At 38.5% G+C, this 25,330-nt stretch overlaps 1 protein-coding gene across 1 annotated transcript; it reads right to left on the reverse strand.

Moving 5' to 3' along the window:
• Nucleotides 1-14,781, reverse strand: LOC135466405 (KAT8 regulatory NSL complex subunit 3-like). Its single transcript, XM_064743855.1, has 14 exons — nucleotides 14,684-14,781; nucleotides 12,498-12,738; nucleotides 11,724-11,882; nucleotides 11,053-11,143; nucleotides 10,531-10,614; nucleotides 10,099-10,200; nucleotides 9,505-9,642; nucleotides 8,806-9,015; nucleotides 8,167-8,238; nucleotides 7,621-7,695; nucleotides 6,791-7,012; nucleotides 5,731-5,865; nucleotides 4,753-4,879; nucleotides 1-4,470 (listed from the first exon to the last, which is right to left on the reverse strand). The coding sequence occupies exons 2-14, from the start codon at nucleotides 12,728-12,730 to the stop codon at nucleotides 2,651-2,653; spliced, it is 3,468 nt and encodes a 1,155-aa protein (XP_064599925.1). The 5' UTR covers nucleotides 12,731-12,738; nucleotides 14,684-14,781; the 3' UTR covers nucleotides 1-2,650.
• Nucleotides 14,782-25,330: the final 10,549 nt, after the last annotated feature.

Here is a 25,330-nt window from a genome sequence, read left to right on the forward strand (position 1 = left end):
TTTCAGTGCTGGTGCATAGCCTACATTACTGTAGCTAAATGAAATAAAAGATTGCAGAAAACTACCACAATATAATGCTGAGTCAAAATTTAAAGGCCTGAGATGAACACACACTGTGTTCTGTGGAATTTTTGTTATTTAGATTACAATGTTAATGTTAACAGTGCAATATAACAAATGCTGGAAAGCAAATAAGACATCAAGACTGATGAACTCCAAAGATACACTACGCCCCAAAACTTGAGAACATAACTATGTAGATTTTACATCTACATGTACCTGTCACTTCATCCATCCCCAATTTTTTTCAACATGTCAGCAAGCAATCTTTAACTGACACAATAACAAGCTATCTTAACAAACAATACAAATATCAAGCACAATTTCTTATTACTGCTATGTAAATATAATGTTTTTCCCATAAAACTGCAACGTACAGGCTTTGGCAATTCATAACTGACAACCTAGAAGAGTCAGATATTGTGAAGTTTGTAAGTAGGCCTGCCATGTTAACTTGTTCACTTGCGGGGATCATGTGTAATGTGGCTTTATCTGAAAAATAAACCCTTACGTAAACTAAACAAAGTAGTCCAGTATGCTTCACATCCAAAAGTGCTCCTTTTAAGACCAACTTAGAGAACCTGGTACAAGTACTCATACATATTGTCAGACATAAGATACACACTGTACAATGTATGTATACATAACATAAGCATATATATGTGCTACTATGAGCTCATTTAAAACACTTATTGGCACACATTTTCACTTGCAGGTTTTGTAAGCAAGCTCTCAAATCAGTCTTTTGTATCATCCATACATGACTGAACATATACACCTGTACAATAGGCCTACCAAGAAACTGCGATCCTCTACTTCACATCATACTGGTCCTACAAGTTTTATACTTTCATTTTAAAATCACAACGTTTCTGAAGTGACTAGTCCTCAGTAATAAAAAAAAAAGAATTCCAACAAGAAATGACAAAATGCCTCCTGACTTTCTCATGTCTTTTTGCCTTCAAAATGATAATGAAGAACATACTGACCAGAATGTCAAATATTTAACAGCTTACATAATGCATGACATAAACATGGCGTATATGTAATTGAAGAAATCTTAACAATGACAGGTCATAATTAAGAAGCACGTATCTGGCTACAAAGTGAATATAATATTGGTATATTACAATACATGTATCATGCATACCTATTATTACATATTTAGCTCAACATGTATATATTTAAAAGCAGCGTCAGAAACAGAGATTCTGCGATATTACAAAAAACAATACTCATACTTAATGCTAAATTTATATACTACTTCACAAGGTATCAAAGAGTACATGAGTAGATGTAAAGCTTATGGAAAACAATGCATTATTCTGAATGGCTGTAAAAACCTAGACTAGAAAACACTGGGAACCTGTCATTAAATAATGAACACATATGTAGTATTTACATAATAAATGCAACAGTCATTCTAAAGCGCCATATTATTACAATAAGAGTTTCCTGTGTGCCTTGGTTAACATGTGCCATGGGAACTCAACATTACACACTGACTCATCTTGTAGTCATGTTTTCACATTTCACTGACTGAATACACCGATGCATGCTCAACAAAATTTCACTTTTACCAGTAACCAACAGAGGTCTGTTAAGTTTTACTTCTCTAATCTATTGTCAAACTGCATAAATACTCGCTAACGTCTGCTTTGACAGCATCCCTTCCCCATTACCATGTCGAGTACCAATTCAGTTGTAAGGAGACAACTCAGGACAAACGACATACTTGTGAGTTGTGTGAATCATTAATACAGGTTTACCAGTATTTAAACAGGGGTGATCAGATGTTTCAGATGGCTGAGACACACGTACATGTGCAAAATCGTTTCAATTATTATTAAAATACACATATATTTATTTATTTGATTCTTGTTACTGCCACACTCAAGATTTATTCAGTTATACATTGGTGATAAGTTTTATGGGTTGTTAAACCAGGGTGCTTTTGGGAACCACCAACCATAAGTAAGGATGAACTTACTATTGTCATGAGCATTGTGGATTTCAAAGGTATGCCACAGTATAATTAAAACCCTGGCTGTACATTATCATAAAATACATGTCTACTGAAATATGGTTACAACCATCGCCAGGGGCTGCACCTCACAAATCCTATTTAACCTGTAATACATGTGACAGAACTTCCATGGCCACCAATATCAGAATACATATGCACTGTGAAGCCAAGAAACTTTGGTACGCCATTAATCTTACTGGTGGGTGACAACCATTTTCCCACAAAACTGCAGCGACACCAGCTCAACAGCAGGAGCTCAAACTGAACATATGCATTATATGAGAACCACTTTTCAAGTAGCCATGAGAATATCATATATTCATTACTTATCTTAAAACTAAGTTACAATTTTCTGTACACTTCATCTCTTTCCTTCAGAGCATGTCAGTAAGTATTTACAGGTTTAATACATACATGTCAGTTAACATACATTAAAATATAGAGCAGACCTTCTGGCAATGAAGATATTTCTCCTTCAAAATTGTTTTACGACCCCTTTCCATTTAAAAGGTCTATAAATGCACTGTCTGTATGAACCTATGCTTATGTACAATGTTAAGGTTTTCACAGGTCATACTGTCTGGGAGTACGGATTCGTCTTGTGCGAGTGGAGGCCACAGTTGGTAGCACAGGTTTAGACGTGTAAGATGTGACAGCTGTCTGTGATTTACCTGCACCCCGCCCCGAGGGTGAGGTAGACTTTGGGGAGGACTTGGTCCCTGTGCCCTTAGCCTCTGCTGACACTGATACTGATGTCGTCGTGGTGTTAGCACTGTCCATGGACTCCTGGGAAGCCACCCCTTGACCTTCAGTTACACTTTCCCCCAGCCCTTGTGCCACCTCGGTAAACTCAGTCAGTGATTCCTCCACAGCAGGGGTAACTTTCACTACTCTTGTAGCTGTTGTTCCAGTTGCGGTTGAGGTTGACAGTGGGCTCTTACTGCTGGCTAGTTGAGATTCAAGCAGTGAAGACACCTTGCCCAGTGTCTCAGTGGTTACAACAACCTTGACTGGTTTGTCTGAACCCTTCTCCGTGGAGGTGACCACTTTCAGTTTGTCCTTTTCAGCGGCAGCTCCAGCCAGCGTGTTCAGAGGATTGACCAGCGAAGTCTTGCCCTGTGCGAGAAGAGATGCGATGGAGAAGGCACCGGTGGGTTTGGATGCTGAAGGTGAGCTGCCTCCACCCTCACGGCCAGCCAATAAGCTCTTGTTCAGAGCAATGTGGAACGTGGTGGCTTTGCCAGACTCAGTAAGCGCCTGGAGTTTGCCCAGGTCCAGCTGATTGTTGGAGAGGATCTTGGCCTGTGTGATGCTGGTCGTGCCCCGGGACAGTGTAGCAGTCGTTAGAGGGAAGTCGTGAAACTGAAGCTTCTGGATGGCCTGCACTTTCTCGGTGTCTGCAGGTTGGTTGACGACAGACACCATTGTCCTACCTTTGTACCTTCCACCCCCGCGCACACCCCCTCGTCCCCTAGATGTCGTTCCACCACGTCCCCGCCCTGCCACTGCACCCACACCAGCCTGCTGAACTACAATCCCACCCCCAGGCCTTGTTGATGCTTTTAGTCCAGCAGGCTGTACGTATATTGTCTGATGTGTACTAGTAGACGTTCCTGCTGCGCCTGGACCACTTTGCTGCTCTGATTCACCTACTGACATTTTGGTAGCAGTTGATGTAGCTGTAACAGGAGTTGTCACCCCTGATCGTGCCAGAGAGCTGAGAAGCTTATGAATCTGAGTAGAGCCTGTCAGCCCGGTCGTCAAATGAACTGTTGACGGCTTTCCAGCACTTTTCTGTAATCCATAGAGATTTGTGGTGAGAGAGGCAGGGATAGTGAATGTTAGCGGGTTGGAGGACGCCATGCTGGAAGAGCCTGTTTTGGGTGGGTTACCTGCCCCTGCCGACTTAATGCTGACCAGCACAGAGTTGAGGTTAGGCTTGGAGCTGGTTGCAGACGTCTGGGCTGTGAGTTGGGTGTCCTCCTCTGACAGTACCTCCATGCTTGTCTCTGCAGCCTGGGAAGGCTCCTCCGCCGGGATCAAGATCTGTGAGGCTTGCCCAGCTGGCTCTCGAGCAGGCTCCAACCCATCCACAACATCACCTGCCTCTCGGCCTGACTGTTCCTGTCCACGCTGCCCTGCCTGAGCAGCCACCAGGAGGTGAGGCTCTAAGGGCCGATTCTGTTTCTGAAGAAGAATGGACAGCTCTGGGGCCCCAGGGACAGAGACTAGAGGTTTGGGAACATCTGGGGAGACATGGGTAGACTTTGCCGGCTCTCTCTGAGGGGTAGGACCATCAATAGACGAGGCCTTCAACGCTCGTTTTGTAGCCACGTAACCAGTGGGACTCATTGTCTGTCTTCTCTTTGGTGCTGCTCTCCTACCTATGGAATATAAGACAATTTATTTATTTATTCAATAGTTCTTTAAAACCTTCCTCAAGAATTTTTCACACATTTGAAGGCCAAATCATTTCACCTCTGACAGAGCTTTCAATACAGGACTGAAAAACAGATTACATATCTGAGGTAGAAACATATCTTTTTGGCGGGAGCAATTCTTTCTTTTTGTAGTAAATTACAAAGGAGTTGTTACAAAATAGAATGACTAGAACCACATAATGGAACACATGACCTATTCTTCAAAGCTTCAAGAAAATCATTCACCAGATTTAGCTTCTATCTCCTTAGAAGCAGTCTTGAGGGAAGCAATCTGTGCTGCTGTCAGTGTCTTCCCACTATCACGAGACACACGGGAATTGGTGCGACCAGTTGACGCCCTCCTTGTGGTAGACTACAAGCAATCCAAACAAATCCAGTAATGAAAGGGAAATACAACTTAGAATTGGTAGCAATGCTACCAAAGAGCTTGCCAATATGAGATACATGAATGTAAAACTTCAGCTCAATGGATGAAGAACTGAAATTGTGAATTTGGTAATTTACGGTAATTAATATGCTCACAGAGTATCAGCGATGGAACATCCCCCTTACATCATTGTGCTTTATATGCATGTAAAACTTCAGGTCAATACATACAATACTTTTTGAGATACCACCCCTAACGTTTTGTTTAACGTTGATTCTAATACACAATACACTAGTCAGGAGTTCAGTAGCTTATGGTATTTAATATGCACACACCATACCAACAATGGAATATCCCCCTTGTGCTAGTTTGCTCTACATGTGTGCAAACCCTGACGCTGATGCCGATAAGGTGGCTTTCATAAATATAGCTACTGATTAATTTAACATAATGCTAATAAAAAACTGTTTTACAATACACTTTTTAATGTGTGTCTTTACAATAACCTAATTTCCAATAACAATGCACTTCAAACATCTGCAAAGATTTGCTTTAGTTTATCAGGCTGGGTTACTGAACAGATGACATCCATTCCTCACCAGACTGGTACCACTAAGCAATACCACAAAAACTCATGAAAGATAGATGTTTTGCATGATATGCTTATCTTCCTAAAATCTTACACGTACACTGTGAGCTGAATACTATTTGAAAACAAAACTAGCCGCTATTTTATCTCAAAACATAAACTTTCTTGTCCTACTTGTGTGGTACACATGAAAGGCATCTATATGAGACTTGATCAAGACAATACTCCAGCCATGTCCCACTCTTACCTGATTAGCTGGGTTGTCAGCCGTGTTTCTCTTCCTGTACTTCCTCTTCTCTCTCACCTCTGGAGCTTTAGGCTTGTCAGGGGACAGTGTGGGGGAGGCAGTAAGGATACAACCCAGGAACTCTGCCATCTCATCCTGAAAATACATTGTTTAAATGGACTACAGTTAAACAGCATATATCATTTATTTGGGACTAACCCATACTCAGTGGTAAAGTATAGCAACAATACCACACATTATGTGATTATATACAGAAAAAGCTATACAGTATCAGTACTTGAGTAAAAGCCAATTTTTTTTTATTAATTCTTCTTTAACATTTTTTATCATTACTATATTATGGTAGATCCACAGACAAACTGAAGTGAGTGAGTGAGTGCTTGGGGTTTAACGTCGTACTCAACAATTTTTCAGTCATATGATGACGAAGGAATCATTAGGGTGCATGTACGTGTAATGTGCCTCCTTGTTGCAGGACGGATTTACACCACTCTTTTATTTAGTGCTGCTTCACTGAGACGACTTACCGAAGGCAAGTAAGCTGCCCCGCCCGAGCCATTATACTGATAAGGGTCAACCAGTCGTTGCACTATCCCCTTCATGCTGAACGCCAAGCGAGGAAGTTACAACTTCCTATTTTAAAGTCTTAGATGTGAATCGATCAAGGATTGATCCTGGATCTACTGGTCCCGAAGAGGACGCTCTACCAACTGTGCTATCGGGGCCGGTACACACTGAAGAGTACCACAAATAATAACACTGGTAATGTAATAATTTGCCAATACATTTTCATAAGCTAAAGACCAAATCCCAAGTGTTTTTTCCAGTCATTACAGGTACATGTAACGGTACAGCAGATCACCCAGATTGACCAGCGAGATCTTGTAGTTTTAGATCAGATGGAAGCCAATGATTTTCTCCAGAATCCCTTCTGTTTCCTCGGCCAATAAACCTGACCACACGTCAAAAATTCTTGGTAAAACGAAGTAATATTGTTTTTGTTTTCTTTTGTTTTGGGGTTGGGCATTGGGAGTGGGGGGGGGGGGGGGGGTGTACTCACCATGATGCATCTGTCGACCATGATCTGTGTTAAGCCTTCCTGTTTCTTCTTGGTACGGCTCATTCGTAACAGGTCATCTGCCCCTCCCACCACCAGCAGCCCATTCTCTGCTCTCATCTTCTCTCGCATGTCCTCGATGTCGTCCAGGTTACTTGTGTTGGCATGCTGACCAATCACAAAGTAGGTTGGGGTGCGGTTGTTCAGCAACTGGTCATCTACGTCCTGATATCAACATATAATTGATACAGAGTATGACATACCCAAAAATGACACTCTGTCCATATTTACTACTTCCTGCAAAATCAATTAACTGACAGATTTAAAATTCCATTTAATCATTTCCTAACTGTTAATTGCTACACCCAAGAAGTTTTCACTTACATGATGGTCGTCGGTATGACTGCAAGAACATGTGGCACTTTTTAGTGTATGTAATGTGCCTCCTTGTTACAGGACGGATTTCCACCGCTCTTTTATCTAGTGCTGTCTCACTAAAACAACTTACAGAAGGCAAGTAATTCGCCCCACCTGAGCCATTAAACTGATACGGATCAACAAGTATTTGCTGAATGCCAAGTGAGAAAGTTACAACTTCCTGTTCTTTAAGGTCTTAGGTGTGACCTGACCCAGGATTGACCCAGGATCTACCATCCCCAAAACGGACGCTCTATCAACTGTGCTATCAGTGTTGAAGAAAAAGTAGACTTGGCAAATTGCTACACAGATTGTCAAGACATATTTATTAGGTCACACTTCGGATTCTATCAGTTATACTATGTGGTTATGTGGATTTACAGGATCAGGAAGGCTACATATCACAAACTCCTCACCCCTCGTGTCCCATGAAGGCCCACCATCGGGAATCCCAGGCAGACAACAGCTGAAACATTTTCCATCATGGACACCTGTTAACAAATGTGAAACCAGACTGTACTCAATACTTGTAAGTCAATGAGCTGGAACAATTGTACACGCTTGATAGAGAGATGCATGACCATATGTATACAGCATAAAACCAATATTCTATGTGAAAAGTTCAGAAATAAATTCTCCCCCTTTCCAAACAAATGAGAGGATAGATGAAAGTGTCACTGTTAAAGGAAATGGGACAAATAAATAATAAACATGTCAGCCTAGATAAGTTTATATATTTACAAGACTGAATGTCTAAAACTGCTGATGAAACTGAGTGGATCAGGGGAGATAACTCACATGAAGCAATACCTATACATACACCATCACCAAACTCCCTTCAAACTATTTCACACTTATGAACAACTAAAACTCAAAACTGCTCTGAGCATTCCCTTACTAATGAAATTGACAGCAAAAATATTCTAACAAGGAAGTGACAAAATGAAAAGAACAGTGTTTACCTGACAAGCAATTGATGCCCCTACACTCCAGCCGAGTAACACAATGGGACGGTTTGGAAAGTGACTCTTCAGCTATCAGTGAGAACATAAGGATAGATATGTTAACAGTTTTCATTTGAGCTTTTTGTCCACTGCAGGGACAAAAATGTGTTGACATAACTGAAAATGGTTTATTTGTTTAATCTCTCATTAGTTATGAAACTATATGTACTACTAGGAACAAGATGAACTGAAAATTTTGCAACAATTCTAAGCAAACATATTCATTTAGTCTGATACCAAATATACCAAAGACATTCTTGGTCACATTCAGAAATTTTTTTTCTTCAGCTTTGTGAATATCATTCTTTAACAGGTTTGAATCCAAACCAAAACCAATGTGTTCAAGTTTTGTTTTGTGCAAACAGGCCCTCTATAAACTTACAAGTTAAGCTGTTATCGTAAAACATTTCCAATGGCCAAATTTTCATTACGTTACTGGTGCTAAAAGATGGTGAAACTTCTTTGCCATTTTTTTATGACAACATTGTATCTATTTAAAAAAGTTGGATCATCCTAAAATGTCAAATTTGTTTTCAGATTGAATACCACTATGTCTTAGGCTGTTTTGTTATTATGCGACACAATTATAAAACTCACCTCCTGTATTTTAGTCCTGACGGCTCCTACCAGTTGCTCCAGACACTGAGCCACACTAACACGCCCCCCTGTGTTTACAGACACAGGGATGACCTTCCCCAAGGTAGACAACTGTGCATTCCAAAATCTTGTACGTTTGTTGTACTGCGGGTTGGTGTGGGAGGGTCCAGTGGGTGCCACTACCAAGAGCGGGTTACCCGGCAGTTTCCTCTGCACAAAAAAAAAAACACGACATACACTGAAATTATTTCTTACCACAAAACCACACCAAGAATTTGCCAATAGATTGATATATTTCCTTTTGCAGCTCTTAAAATTTTACGCCTTCCCAACTGGCTTTTTGTTCTTACTTAGTTTTAACTTTTCCTTTACAGAATTAGTTCTGAAAAATGTGTGTTTGTAGAATATAGCTTCTACACTCTATTTTGATATAACACAGAGAGATTGTGTCCAGTTATCCTTAAGCAATGTTTCAAGATAAACAGACAGAATTGTTGAAGCCTTCTGTTTGTGAAAAACATCAGAAGGCAAACTTGGCTGAGAGATACCTATCGAGGTACATAGTTCATACAGTGCATATTATGGAATGTAGAGCCTATTATCAGTGATGAGGACTAACACAAGACAACAATAAGTTGAAAGATAACCTTAACAGTTGCTAGTGAGAAAGCTGAAGCTGTGGTAAGCAGAATTTTTTACCGGTTTCTGCTGGGACATATACTGTAGCACTGGGTCCCAGGCTTTCTTCAGCAGAGCTGTCAGTTCTTCTCCAGACACCGTCCCTGACCTGTTCACACTAACTGATGGTGCCACCATTCTGTCTATTAGCGTCGGTACCTTGCGTAACACATACAACAGGACTTAACTTCAAGAGTGTTACAAATTATGAATAAAGAGTGATCAACAGCATATGGTAAAAAGCTGCAAAATATCTAAACAAAGACCAAATAAAATCACACAGGTCTGACACTTAGAAATACTAGTCTAACCTGTGGAGCACAATATCTCCCTGAAACGCTTGTATTTTATCTAGCTGGCCAAAACAACACAAAGAAATTATACACACAGCAAAAGCTCTAAGATCAAGCTACAAGACATCACCCATTAAAGGAAGATTCTGCCAGCCAATTTTGATTCGAGTGCAAACTTAAGTGAAATATTTCAAATTTCATTTTCGTGCTGTTTTTTTTTTCTCTTCAAAACAACAACAACAAAAAAAAAACAACACTGAAATTGGGAAATATTTGTCTAAACATAAAATTTTGTAGATCTATACAGTCCTATAAAACTTACCTTGGCTCGGAGAGTCTGCAGAGCATCCAGGTAAGCTGCTCTCAGAGGTAAACTCAGATTCTCTGCCAACACGCTATGTAGCCACTGGGTCAACTTGGTGTTCTGCTCAGATAAAGGCACATAACCGGTTTTAAATGTGATCAAACACCACTGACTATTTGCCACAACATTGTAACATATTGTAAACGACAATTTTATAGGATATTTCACTAATCAAAATGCATGCTGTACCATAAGTATTTGTGTATCTTCACAGAAGATAGGATTGGCGACGAATATATGGGAGTCTGATTATGTGTTCAGATTTGTCACCAGGAGTGATCTTTCATTTTAAATTAAGCCTCTTCACCACTATATACATTTTTTCATGCAAAATACAGCGCCAACTATATGGTCTCATTTTTGCTGTGAAACAAAGAAGAGCTTACTTACCCAGGTGACACTGCCCAAAGCTTGACGTAATCGCTTAGCTGTTTTGTCAACATTTATCCTTCTCAGTACTGGCTCATTACTTGTCTGAAACAACAAAATATTTTGGCCATAAAATATATCAAATAACAAACACAATGACAAAATTTCTATAACAGTCTGAATCACTAACTCCTGATGCATAATGATTCGGTTCATGAGACCTCCTATGCCATGGACACAATGTCTAAGTATCAGGCCTACATCTAATCACACACACATTAGTGGTTGTTAAGGTTGGAAAAGACACCCTATCACATCAGATTCCGTGATCAGAATGTTTGAACACAAATATTTTTCCTTCAGAACGAATTTTCCAATGCTGCAGTTGTGCTCATATAAATGTAAATTAGATCCTCTTTTCATTCGTCTTTCCCTGGTGATCACGGCAACCATTCTTCATGAAAACCCTCTGATCCAAAGCCTGATCCCACATGACACAAACGCATCAGTTACACAAATAATTCATTAAATCTGGTAACTTACCACCTCATAGGTCAGTCTGGCAAGGCGGTCAGCCTGCAAAATCTTCATAACTTTGTTGAAGAGACGATTCTGCTGTAGGGTCCAACCAGTCCTGTGAAAACAGTTGATTGTCTTAATACAAATTTATACCTTAGTCTGTTCTTTACCGCTTTGTTTAAAAAAATGTAAAATCATGTTCTAATATTCTGTTTAAACTAATATTTAATTTTAATAATATTTTTTTGCCTTGCTTAACACTGCACATTTTCATATAATTATTAGTTTGTTAATTTCTGATGAAAAACAAAAACCCAAGAAACAAAGGATCCAAATTCTGCGCACAACCTACATTCATGCTGCAGGATTGCCCATGTATTTGGGAAAAGGCTGAATTTCTAAATGCAAACAAAATTACCCAAGTACCCTCCAAGTACATAAATGTTAACATGAATAATTATTTTTCAAGGAATATACTTTATTACTTAAAACTCTAAAATATTTTATTTACTTACATATTTATTTGAAATGGGTTTTACACAGTACTCAAGAACATTTCACTTTTACATCAGCACCCTGGTAAACTGGCACCCTGGAAACTGGTAAACATGCGTATGAGTGGAGAGGAACCCAGCATGTGCTGGACTTGAACTCAGAGCAACTCCAACTCTAACATAATAAATCCTACTCCCAACCTGGTGACATTATCTTCCCAGTCGTCAGGTCCCTCCTCAGAACAACTGTTTGTCACTTGGCGTTCACACTCCGTCATCATTGACCGTGCCTTGACTGGATCATATGGAACAACAGGCTTAAACGGTGGTGTTTCAACGTCAAGTTCCACATCAGGCTCACTGACAAATACAATTGAGGTTTAGTTTGACATTACACATATAACACAAACATGAATTCATGGCCATTCAGTACTGATCATCCATGATTTGTTACAGAAATACTGGAAATCAACACAAAGCATGCTATGAACTGACCACTATAGATTTATTTATTTGACAGTTTTTCAGTGACCATTTTTCACTTATTTCATGCTTGTGAGACTAAACAACCAATCTCAGGCATGGATTTGCTGACCATCACTTATTGGAAACAAGTCCTGAGAACAATGAGAGTGGGGAAATCTCAAAACTCTGCTGTTCAAGACCACCACGCCAACAAAAAAAAAATATACTCAAGGAAAATTTACACTGTATACTGGGAAGCTTACAAGAACTTCATAAAAGTTTCCTGAGAGCCTTTCTTTGTGGCTATATATCTCCAGGTTAATGGTAAAAGATTCTAGCAAATGACTTGTAGTGGTAGGTGGTTCTCTTGAGAAGACAGCTATAGACATAAATCATGGACACAAAAAATATCACTATTAATAGCTTATGCACACAAAGCACTTGACACCCTACAAATAAGTATGACACCTATGAATAAGGCGAGACATCTTTGTCTAACTGCTGACTCACACTATACTTTGTCCTCTTGGCAACTTGGCCATGAAGAGCATGCGGACTGGCTTAGCATGACTGGCATCTGGGTGAGCACTCCAGGGTTTGGAGTAACAATGGTCAATGCTGACAAAGTCCACTTCTTGTTCCTGGCCCACAATGTGAGACAAGAAAGACTTCGATTTGGGGCGTGCCACAGGAGATGTGCTAGCCTCCCCAGCAACACTATCAGGTGAAATTGGCACATCCATTGTCAATCCTGCAGAAATAAGGAGAATACCAAGAACTGAAAACAAAGACAAATAGCATACAAATGCATGGTCCAACAAGTAAGGATGAATTTTTCCATTTCAGGACATTATAAATGTAGACTGGGTGATTATGTGAGAACTTATCACATAATATATTACTATCAAAAACTGCAGACATTTCACGCACTTGCTATTTTACTCAACCTTACAGGATCTACTTGCTCTGACACGGAGGTGAACAAATTTTTTGTAATACAACATATATTGTAGTACATAATTTTGCTTTACGACAACATATATCAAAAACTACTCATAGTTGTTGCTCACAACTTCTGTATGCTCTGCAGATTGTTCTGCTGTCTATCACACTATGATTTCCGGTTATCATCAGGTACAGGTACTCCGAATATCATCCATTGTTGTTCAGTTTTATTACTGTTAATGTATAAGCTGATCACAATCTCCATTGTCTTGGCTGTTCTAATGACCTCAATGGTAATTTACAAGACAGAAAGAAGGCAAGACATTTTGAAGGCAATCGGAAGTAACATTTGTTCATACAATAAGATCTGCATCTTCAAGGGAGATCAGTACAATAAATACTACCAATTATGCATCCAGACCCATCCATGGATTTTGTTTTGTTTGATTCACAGGCTCGGTGAATCTCATAAATAATCGACAGATTCACTGAACTGAGTGACACAGAGATAACAGTAAAGTGGTCCATCTAAACAGATACAGTGTTATTTTAAAATCATGTGACATTTTGAATACAGCAGCTCGGCAGCATAGAACTTCTAGCAGTTAATGGGACAAGAAGACAGTGAGTTAATTATTTTCAAAAGTAAGGGTAAAAAATTACAATGGTAACATTTAAGATTCAACTGGAAATGACACAGACATAGGCAGAGGAGATAAGTTTGACTGCCATGAATGGGAGGGAGTTGGGAGTTTGAAATATGCCACATTCGCATTTCATACAGCCATTATTTTTTTTTCTAGTCAAATTGTCACAAGATTACACAGGGCGGAGGAGGTGGGTGCTAATTTTCACTTTATGACTTGCTATAATCTAGGACTGGCACGCTTACTACATTAAATACCTGTTTTGTTGAAACTCTACATTGCAAATAATATTCCCATTTACAGTATCTTATCGCAAAAACAATAGAAAAAAATGAAAATACCGAGTAGAAAATATTATTTTAAAATTTTTTCACTTTTTTAGCCATTAAAAGCCACTTTAGCCTAAAATTAAAAAGGTCACTATCATGGCTGGTCTGTTCTGGTAAGTGATATAGCGCGCAGCATGAAATCCGAATGTGACTTATCCTCGCCATGTTTTAGGAGAGACAGGCATGAACTCAGTGATACAAGGATTGTCGGAATTTTATAACACAATTGAGTCCAGCTATTCTAAATACATCAACATTTAGGTGATTTGTCTTTTGCCTTCCTAAACTAAGACCATTGCACTTCGTGCATCATGGATTCGAACTTTGGTAGGTACAAAAGGAGCTGACAAGCTCTTTTTACTCTTGATAGAATGGATATTATATTGACACGATGGTGCTGGCAAACCTGGTAGTGATAATTATAATTATTGTACAATGTCATTATGATAACGTAGTCGTAACATCCTGAGTTGTTAAACCGAATCAAATGGTGGAAAGTGACGACGTTCACATTCTAAACAGTGCCACGACAAAAAGAATAAGGCATTTGGTGGCAGGAAGCTATTAAATTCTGGATTTTCTATTCTGACACAATATATGTCAGAAGTAAGTTTTGTTCCAAGCAATGTTTATCATCAAGTCTCAGTGAGGCAAATACGAAAACCAATGCAACAACAACAACGTAAACAAAACGCGGTACTCCCAACATTTCGACATAGTGCTCATTCTGTACTAAGGTCAGTTGACGTTTGATTAGGTATGTTATCAGGCCTACCAAGGTTCAAGGGCCGACAATCTTCATTTCAGAAAATATAGCAAGAAAACAAATTCTTGAATATGAATCGTCAACCATCAAACTTGGGCCGAAGTTCCTTGTGGCGGAAAAATGTGCGAAAAGGAAAAGAGTTCTTAAGAGAATCATCGTTTCATGTAACTTAGATCACATGGTGAAATTACCTGATTGATACACCCAAGTCTTGCATGAACAGAAGTTTTATAAGTAATACTATCTTATTTTTTTCCTTTGTTTTGAGAATATCAAAAGAAATAAAGGAACAAAATAGTGCAAATTATGGCGCCGTAATATTAACAAGGGCGAGTAACTCATAGCACATCTGCATTAATTACCCGCCTTCACGTGTCTGTTTTTCTGTTTGTATGCCCCAATGGACTGCTCAGAGTTTAAATTTAAACGCGAAATAGCTACGTTAATCATAACCATGAACCACCACCACGTACAGTATACATATACCGAAAAATACATTATAAAGACATCTTGAAGCACAGGATGAATTACACAAATGGCTCCCAATTCCTACAGTACTATAAGAACAGGAGATGGAGTCGTTCGAGGTAACATGCCTAGAGTGCACAAGCTCAAGTTGATATAGGATATTTAATTTATTTATTTCAATGGGGTTTTACGCCATACTCAAGAAAATTTCACTTATAAGTCGGCGGCCAGCATTATGGTGAGATGACAACGGGCAGAGTTCGGCGAGAACCCACGACCATTCTCAGGTTGCTGGTAGGCCTTATATCTCACGTACGAGGAAGCCAGCTGATCTGTTACATACGACAATATAATGTTAGCCTACTATTCGTCTACCCATTACCTCATACATATAATACTTACACAATACTGATAGGTAAAATTATGCCATAAAGAAACCCCTATCAGATTTGAGCCTTTACGTGCAGGCCTATCAACTGTCTCATTGCTGTTCAACTTATCATTAGCTTAACTTCCCAGGCTAACATATTCTAAGACAGTGTTAGTCAGTAACGCTTATCCTTTTCAGCTTTTTTATTTTTATTTCTTGATTTTTTGGGGGATCATATAGCGCTTTAAAACTGGCAGTAGCCTATCGGTAGTCTTTAAAATGAAGGCCCTGAGTTATCCCCCTTCGTCCACACAACTAATTCTCTTCACTGTCAATCGGTACCAACACAAGGCACTGTGCTAAAAGCCACCGCTGGCAAGAATTGAAGTCATCATTCGACTGACAAAACCATACCCATGCAAATGCACCACAATTCTTAATCCACTACGTTTGTATTTGGATAGTTGTTATGTGCATCACTAATATGATTCGAAAACCGGTTTATAACTACATATATTTAAATCCAGGACTGGCTGTGAGAAAATGGCTGGCGCACAATTTTCCTCCCACCTTTTGTCAATTTCGACGAGTAATGGATCAAAATACAATTTCATTTTCAAGTACTTGAAAGTCCTTAAAAAAAGACAAATATTCCTGGAAACTCCTTGAAAATCTTAGTTTTTCCCTATCTTAAATATTGTCTGCTGACCGCCGAGTATGTAAATCGGGAGCTCGCTGATAATTCTCCCAGAATCAGGGCTTCCGCTGGCACTCGCCATTGTCGCAAAAATTTAGAACAATTTTTTGAAATGGGGATACAATTTGAAAAAGTGCGAAAGTTTTTGACGACAAATTTATTTACTTAAGAAAAATACAAACGTTATGCAAAATCTACCATAAGAGTGTTCTGGGGTGTTCAGCAGATTTTTGTAATTTTTCATATGAAAATAATCCACTTACTTTCATTTCAAACAGCTTCATCTCGGCGAAACAACAACAACACAGTTGTATGGCGATTACTTGACAGAAATCTACAAGGGGCGGGTGGGGGGGGGGGGGGGGGTCAAAAAAGGGGAAAAAATCAAGGTAGAGTTAGACCTGTAAATGAAATGACCTCCCATGTAAAATTGAAACTTTTCCACTTAATAAAATATTTTGTTTTGGATCCGAAGAAAATTAAATGTTTCAGAATATATGCCGTTACATAAATGTGCATGCCGTCTGGTTTTCCCTGTCAGACTGTGTTACTCCGATGTGCTGGTCATAATGTTGTATTTAAAGAAACTGAATGTACAAATTAATTTCGTAACAAATTTTTCTGACAGAGGAAATTAGATTTTACTAGGATCCTACAGATAGGTTGAAAAAAGGATTGATTTGTTTTTTTTTTCAAAAAACAAAAACATGCTGCCAAGCCACGGTCCATTATTTTGATAATTGTTCTAAATGTAACGTTAAACAAACTCAAGATATAGCTGGAAGAGACCAAACTGATTCTAGCAGTCACAACAAGGCAGCTAAAAACGAATTACAGAAGGAGACCTACAAGAGTCATGGCTGCTAAGGAAGTATGGCTAAAGAAAAATAGTATTTACTACAAAATCTGCTGAGTGGCTAATGTGACTGGCGGAAAAAATAGTAAAAATACTGACCCAGAGGAAGCTCTGCAAAATGATATATGGCGTTCATTTTTTTTTTGTACTGAGCCAAGACCGGGTTAAAGAATGTGTCGCATTACTGAGGTGAAGGGCAGATATTTCTTGCAAAACCTGCGTACAATTCAACATACATGCCTGCAAATTAAAGCATCTATAATTCAGACTTAAAATATAGACTATAATTTGCACCATGGTATGTTAAAATTTTATAGCCTTGAAAATGACAAAAAACCCCTGGAAAACTCCTTGAATTTCATTTTCATATACCTGTACGAACCCCGAATTAGCTTAATAACGACTTTCAACACTAATCAGATAAATAGACACAAATATATATATATGCATAAATTTTAATTAAAATGTTTTTGATAATGAAGATATACTGTATCCCCCCAATCTGACTAACTTACAAGTACGATATGTGCGACGTCTTAAATGTTTCCGTGCCGTAATTCCCCCATGTTTAATGTGCTCATTATAAGTGGGTTCCACAGCTGGGGGACAGATCTTATAGGATAATAGACCTTTAAGTCAGTGATGGGGAAAACGGCCGTATAATAATCCGATAATTGTAGGTGTGTCACAAAAGATATCGGGGGAACAAAGAGTGTTTAAAGTGTTTGTTATTCCATTTCACGGGGCATAATCTCACGAGGATAACTTCTCAGTGCACGACAATGACCGATGAAGACGGAGTGAGCGCTGAACAAAGGCACACAAATCATCCCCAGTCGAGAAGTATCCGGGGTATTATTTCGACAGACAGACAGAGTGTTGTATAATTGAAAAGTAACCCTACAAGACGATGGTTAGAAAATATCGCTCTGACAAATTGGTTTGGTCTCTGTGTCTGTTTGGGATTAAAACCACCAGGGATTAATTTGAAAACTTTAGCCGCCTGCGAACTCACAAACTGATAAATAATCACCGGACGTACAACAACAACACAATTTCTTTTTTTACTGGCACAGTTTTTTTTTAAATCACATTTGCCTTTTAGTGCTCACTACGATTGAAATAAACGACACTGCAAACTATTTATTAAAAAAAAATACAAGACTACTTGCAATTGTTTTACCGTTCATTTTGTTTTTATTTTGGAAATTCGTGTTTTTGTTTCCACAGCAATTTTAGTATTTTTTAGAGGGTGAGGGGATGTTTTTAAAGAAAATCCGTGCGGCGGTTGGTTCGAATGGTGGAAGTTTGGAACCAGTCTCTTTTGTGGGAAAAGACCATGTGGGACTAACAGATAGACTAAAGGTTCTATCGATCTCTTATTGATTCATCGATAACTGATTGATACACTAAATTGTCCATTTTAAAAATAAAATATTATATGCTATAGTTTTTAACATGTTTGACTTAAAATTGGTAAGGTGTAATTTGGTAATTTTGTAATGGTGTTTGAGTGATGTGTGAATTGCAGTCTGCGGACATTTTATAATAGATAAGGTTGAGAGTTCGAATCTATGTCCAAGTACCACAAACCCCGCTGTGGCTTTACTTCCAGAGGTTTGAACCGGCCCGGATAGCACAGTTGGTAGAGCGTCCGCTTCGGGACCGGTAGATCCAGGATCAATCCTTGGTCGAGTCACACCTAAGACTTTAAAAGAGGAAGTTGTAACTTCCTCGCTTGGCGTTCATCTTGAAGGGGATAGTGCAACGACTGGTTGACCCGTATCAGTATAATGGCTCGGGCGGGGCGGCTTACTTGCCTTCGGTAAGTCGTCTCAGTGATGCAGCACTAAATAAAAGAGCGGTGGAAGTCCGTCCTGCAACAAGGAGGCACATTACACGTGCATGCACCCTAATGATTCCTTCGTCGTCATATGACTGAAAAATTGTTGAGTACGACGGTAAACCCCAAGCACTCACTCACTCACTCCAGAGGTTTGTCCGGTAACACACCAATGAAATTATCAAACAATAAATAACCTCTTTTAAAATAGTATATTTGCCTCCTCTGAACCTCTGCATGTGGCCCATCAAATCTCCCGTTATGCACGTGATAGAAATGTATACCCTCAAGGCCAGATGAACACTTTAACAATACCACTTTTCAACGAATTTGAAAGACAAAAGTGAAAAATATATAATGGGTAACTATAGCTTGAAAAGGAATTACATGGAACAGATCAAACCAATTAATAAACCAAAAGATATATCAATACATATGGGACTGAACTGAGAAGAGAGACATACTGGTACCAAACTTCTTGGTCAAATTTATGCGCAATGCTTTATTCTCCATTTTTGTTCTAGGAATGTAGAGTTAATCACAGAAGCCAGGGTAGTATTTAAATAATACATTGTGTAAATCAAGAACAAAATTAGAATATGATTTGAAATGCTTAATTTTGGAATGTTCGGGTGAAATTTACAAACCCCTAATAAATATTTATAAATCCAAATCTATGTAGCAACTTGCATGATCTGTCAAGGCCATACACGCACTACTACTATATGTATGCATGTGTTACAAAGACGAAATCGCCTGTCGGAATTGGTTCAATTACGTACAAAGGAAATTAATATAATTATTGTTTAATGTTTGCCGTTTCAACGTAGGCTTTAACTGTTAGCCATATCATTAATTTCTGTTTTTTCCTTTCAGGTATACTTAAAGAAATGAAATATTATGCTGCACCGATTTCTAGCAGAACAAGGTAAATCTTACGTTTCATGAACTGATATTTTAATTCCTGCAGCTGAAATTTTACTAGTTTTTTCATGCTTTTCCAGATAGCATGATACTACATACTGGATTAGTAAACTGTTGAGTCTTGGTGGCGTATTTATACGGACAAATTTCCTAAGTATGAATGGGGTTATATCTATCTAATGGGAAGCTCTGGGTCTATTTAACAGGCATGTGTGTGATTACTAATGGCCTGGGTTCAGGGTCCTCCCTAATGGTCATGAAATATTCACGTGGACGGGTGACAGCTTTTCATTAATCCGGCCGTTGACATTTCTCCTGGGCTAATCCGTTGTAATCCCCATTATTGCTGGCATCGCGCGCCTAACAGACCGCAGGCGCTAGTGGTCTGGCCAACGATGACCTTTTCGCTCACAATGGAAAAGTGAATAAAAGGGTAAACTTTCAAACGTTAACACGTTGAAAGTGCTCTATAGTTCTTTTCAACACAACTTTACGAATGTGAATCCTTCTATGCTTCATCATAAAGAACATATGCGCAAACTTCAAGGTGATCAAGACAGTCATGTATACAAAGATGAAAGCATATATGGAGTGCCTTGTTTGGTGCGTTTGGAATTTAAGCATTTTTTTTTTTCGTAGCTTGTTGACTGATACATGTATATAGCGTTAGATTTGTTCACATTTGTTGATCAGATTTGTTGAAATACCAGTGAATAACAAGATACAAGAACAACAACAACGGAGGATGGAGACTTCAATAAACTTGATTCATTTCCCAAAAGATATTGCAACAACGTAGGCGTTATGCGATGTGCTAAATGTAGAAACATTGATTGTCGTTTATAGTTCCGTAGAGCGGAAGAAAAATGTAAGCAAATATTATTTATTGTGGTCAATCAAATTAAGTTTTATGTTAATTATCCATGCTCTCGTATAGCGTTCATCACTTTATCGTTCTATTATGTGTAGACGTTGGCAGTTCATGTATAATACGTAACAAGAAGTCCTATAAAGTGGTTTCTTGTATATATTTCAGCTTCTGAAACTGATATGAAGGATCATGGAAATCCCCAAACGGTTAATTGTGATGTTTTCCCTCTTTATTTGTCGGTTCCCGGTTTTGCACGATCGATTTTTCTTTAGCTGCGATGCCTTCTTGGACGTGCGTTACAACGACCGCTTGTCATGTCGAGTGACGTTAAGATTTGTACAGAACACACCTTTTTACAAGCGCACTTCAGTGGAAGAGTATTAACCTTCCTGCCGGGTTGCACGAGGCTCGCGTTACAACCCGATCCGAATCTGCTGTTACACTCTATCAGTTTTAACTGTGAACTTGGTGTCAGTTCATTATTTCTGTGAGACAGCACTGTACTTATGTCGGTATTGAGTGAGTGAGTGCTTGGGGTTTAAATGTCGGTATTGAGAGTAATCTGCTATACGTAGGCCACCAGTATATAGCTGTGTTGTTAAATGACTGTTAAATAAGGAATATTTATACCAGTATGTAATATATCGTTATATATGCATATTTACGAGACGTTGTGTCTGCCTGTTTGTTGGTCTACTTGTAGTTTACATCTTATTTATTACATTATTTCACGCTTGCCAACGTCGTCCTTCATGCAAGACGATCTCAAATGTCATCAAACTGTGTGTATATAGTACTCCTTCGGTGAAGCATCATATCGAATGACATCTGTTATGGCACTGGCCTTCCTAACTCATTCACAGCGCCAAACAGTAAGACAACAGTGATAGGTTAGAAGTAAAACTGAGTAAGTTTAAGTTAGTGCTAATTTAAATTAAGGGTTCTGAGGATAGAGTTCCCAAAAGAGAGAGAAAGTTTGGACTCGGCATGGCGGGGAACACTTTTGGCACACGCGCAGTTTCGTCATTAAATCCTAGCGGACTGTGACACTGATCTGGTTTCAAAATACAAGTGTCAGTTCATCGTATATTTAGTACCTTTCAAGCTCACCCTTCACCTTTTCTGCTCACACTCAATTATAGCTTGAATGGATGTGTATATGCTTAATGGTCTCTTGATGTCAGGTATCTGCAAATTTGTTCTTGACGATATCTTAGTTTATCCTAAACATAGTTTAACAAGAAAAGGCTAAAAATGATCGTTATTAAACATTGAATATGTAGAACCTATACAAAACCACCAGCAATTAAGACTAATCTAAATATGACAATGGCGTGGAATAAAACGAGCATTTCTCCTTGTATCTCTCATGTACGTGTATAAGCTATCACGTAAAACAACCCTCAAGTGATGATGTGGGGCACCCCACCTGTGCTTGCTGAAAATATCATATTTTACTTTACTGAACAGCCAAAGAAATGTAACCGACAGAAATTGTAAACTTTAGAGAATTATTTTGACACTGTTATTGTGAGAAATTTCCCAAAAGCTTGTTTCTTGGTAGAAAGCTTGTTTTGTGTAATAGTCAGTGTCACTAAGTTGAAAATTTACTAAGTTCTGCTTGTTCTTGCCCATTCCATGTCTTACGAGATAATATCGTGTAATTAGAAAAGATTTCATTAGTGTGTAGTCTTGATATTGTCTGTATACTATGTGTTCTGAGGATTATTTTAATGGATTGGTTGTTGTGCTGTGCAAAATAGAGACAGAGGTATGGTCAAATACAAATGTGCACATTTTCTGACAAATGTCACGTCAGGATACCTTTAAACAATTTCTGAGAACGTTTGGGATTGGGGGTCATTTATTATAATATGTCTTTATTTGTAGATCAGCTCCCCTATAGTACGTTATATTGTGGAATATAGTTGTGATATGTGTGGTCCGATATGACACCTCTAAATAGTAGGTTATGAATGTCCAGTGTGAATATCATTTGGCTGTGTTTGTTAATGGGCCTCCAGAGCCGTTTCCGTGGTATCCACACGCAGCTCCCGGGCGCCAGAATAAAATCATTTTGGCTGAATTTTGACCGAAATAATTATTTGTGAGAACAAGCAACTTGATCAAGTGCCTACAGGGACCTTACTGATAGCTGGCCTCCGCTCTTAAATGAGTTGTCATGGCAGAGAATATTTTAGCCGAATTGGACTGGAAATGTCGCTGGCACCAGCTTCTGGGTAGTTCCAGACCGGTGTATGGATTTTTGATTGTAAGACAAGACCTGGGTAATCCCATTGGGTTTCGGTGGCAAACAGCAGACCAGTTCAAACTGCTCCTATTATTTACAGTCCGTCCTCGGAGGAATTCTGGGATAATATTCACCATTAATACCGCTGACCACGGAAAACCTTCCGGGACTAGCGACAATTAGTCGTTGTGATTGGCTGGTAAGGACTGTCACATGGATCTAGGGTAGGTTACAAAACACTGGCCAGCGACGTTTTTGTTGCAAGGCTGGATCGAGTGATATGCCTTCACCCAGCTCTCTGATCACTTATTGTAGTGGCCGCAATTCGAAACCTTGACATGTGCCACCGTGCATTTTCTGAAAAGCAAATTGTGTTATCTCCGCACATATGGATAAAGGATCACGCTGAAAGATTAAATTTGACAAGAAGATTGATTTGACGCTAAAAGATTGATTCTATACTAGATCTGTGGAGACAAACTGTATTCTGTTAGTCCCTCAGTGATATAAGAACACAAACTCTTAAGTTACTCCATTTTAATCTGACTTCCGCTTTATTTTTTCACTCATTTTCACCTAAAATCTAGGCATCGCGGTACCGAATATGGCAAATGAGATCTTTTCTTTAATGGTTTATTTTCTTGCCACCCAGTACTCAATCTTGTCAACATAGTTTCATTATTAAACTGCAATATTTTATTTATTTATTTTTATTATTTAATTATTTATTTTTTTGCGATTTATTGTTTTGCTATTTTTTTTATTTCGTCTTCTTCCTATTATTATTGTTTAGCTACATGTACTTAATTCACTATATATATATATATGTTTTCATGGATTATTTGCTTTCTCAGTCTTATAAGTATGTGTTACGATGAATTCATATTCTGACATGCATCTAGTAGGTCTTGGGAAAAACAGTTCGTTTGTAAATTGACCAGGTGTCCTTCGTTAAATAAAGATATTATCATTTTGTTATTGATAGTTACATTACACTTGCCATAAATTAAAAATAGTTACATGCATAAAGAAACTGCACGTACTTAGGTTAAATAAGCCTCACCAAGGTCTTCAAGTGGATTCAGAAGATAGTTCCTATCTATAACAGGCAATATACAGCTGTAAGCAAGGCATTGCTTGACATTTTGGCCAGTATAGTCTCGCATAAATACTAAGAACAAAATTTAACAATAGCCGTGTCCTTTAATCAATGGAACGAGATATATGATATGAAATACACAGTCTGATTCACATTTGTACACGTAAAATGGAAAAGGGATAATTATGAGACTATATGTGTTCCATGTACGATGTAGTGAAATCCGTTTATAATAAATTTGAAAAACGTGTATCAGCAAAATGTGTATTTGATTTAACAGAACTGATATATTTTACGTATTAATCTAATTTACATTTATTTCTTTGCCAGTTGTTTAACACCGTACTTGAGAATATTTCACTTATGCGACGGCTGTAATTTTTATAGATGGAGGGAACTGGAGTAGTCGGAGTAGACCACCACCACATCCCCCCCCCCCCCACCCACCCCACCGACGGAATGCTGTGGCCACATTTTGTGTTGTCAGTCCGTCACTTATTGCCCTGTTGCAAGGTCATACTGAAATTTGGTGCGCGCGTGAGACAATGTATGCACATATGACATATTAGTTATACGATGGTGGGCGAATCCAGATTGCCCGGAGTAATCCACAACTCTCCAACAGCTACCCTAAATAACTTAAAATTTCGCCCACAAAAGTGCACATTTAGAGGCAAATAAATGTCACAAAATATTATTTCTGGAGTTGAAACTTACAATTTTCATGTTGAAATACCATCCAATGTTCCAAACAAACTCCAAATGGTCATATAGGGTAACTGGCATACCTCTTGACTTAACTCCACAACTGGTTTTGAACCTGCTACTTCAGGGGTCAAGGATCCATGCTTTTAACGATGGAGTCAGCGAGGCCGCCGCCAAATACACCAAAAGGGAATATAGGAATGAATTACGTGAGTTAAAATATGTTTGAAAAACATTTTATTTATTTGATTGGTGTTTTACGCCATACGCAAGAATATATCAATAATACGACGTCGGCTATCTTGATACTTTTTGTGTTTTTCACGGACAGACTTAGGTCTATATCTGTTTATGACAAATCAGTTTATATATTCACACATACATGATTTCGTGCCCAAACTGATTTGTCATAAACAGATATAGGACTAAGTCTATCCGTGAAAAACGCAAAAAGCATCAAGATGGTGGACGTCGATAAGTGAAATATTCTTGCGTATATATATATATATATATATATATATATATATATATATATATATATATATATATATATATATATATATATATATATA

This window comes from Liolophura sinensis, chromosome 6, assembly GCF_032854445.1.
Source record: "Liolophura sinensis isolate JHLJ2023 chromosome 6, CUHK_Ljap_v2, whole genome shotgun sequence".
Classification (NCBI taxonomy): Eukaryota; Metazoa; Mollusca; class Polyplacophora; order Chitonida; family Chitonidae; genus Liolophura; species Liolophura sinensis.

What these genes read in the sequence shown, in the direction of transcription:
- LOC135466405 (XM_064743855.1), bottom strand. Translation starts at nt 12,730, where the DNA reads ATGGATGTGCCAATTTCACCTGATAGTGTTGCTGGGGAGGCTAGCACA. An exon ending in TCAGGACTAAAATACAGGAG is followed by an intron (nt 8,239 to 8,805) that starts GTGAGTTTTATA and finishes TCTCACTGATAG; the next exon opens with CTGAAGAGTCACTTTCCAAA. An exon ending in TGGTCGACAGATGCATCATG is followed by an intron (nt 5,866 to 6,790) that starts GTGAGTACACCC and finishes ATGTATTTTCAG; the next exon opens with GATGAGATGGCAGAGTTCCT.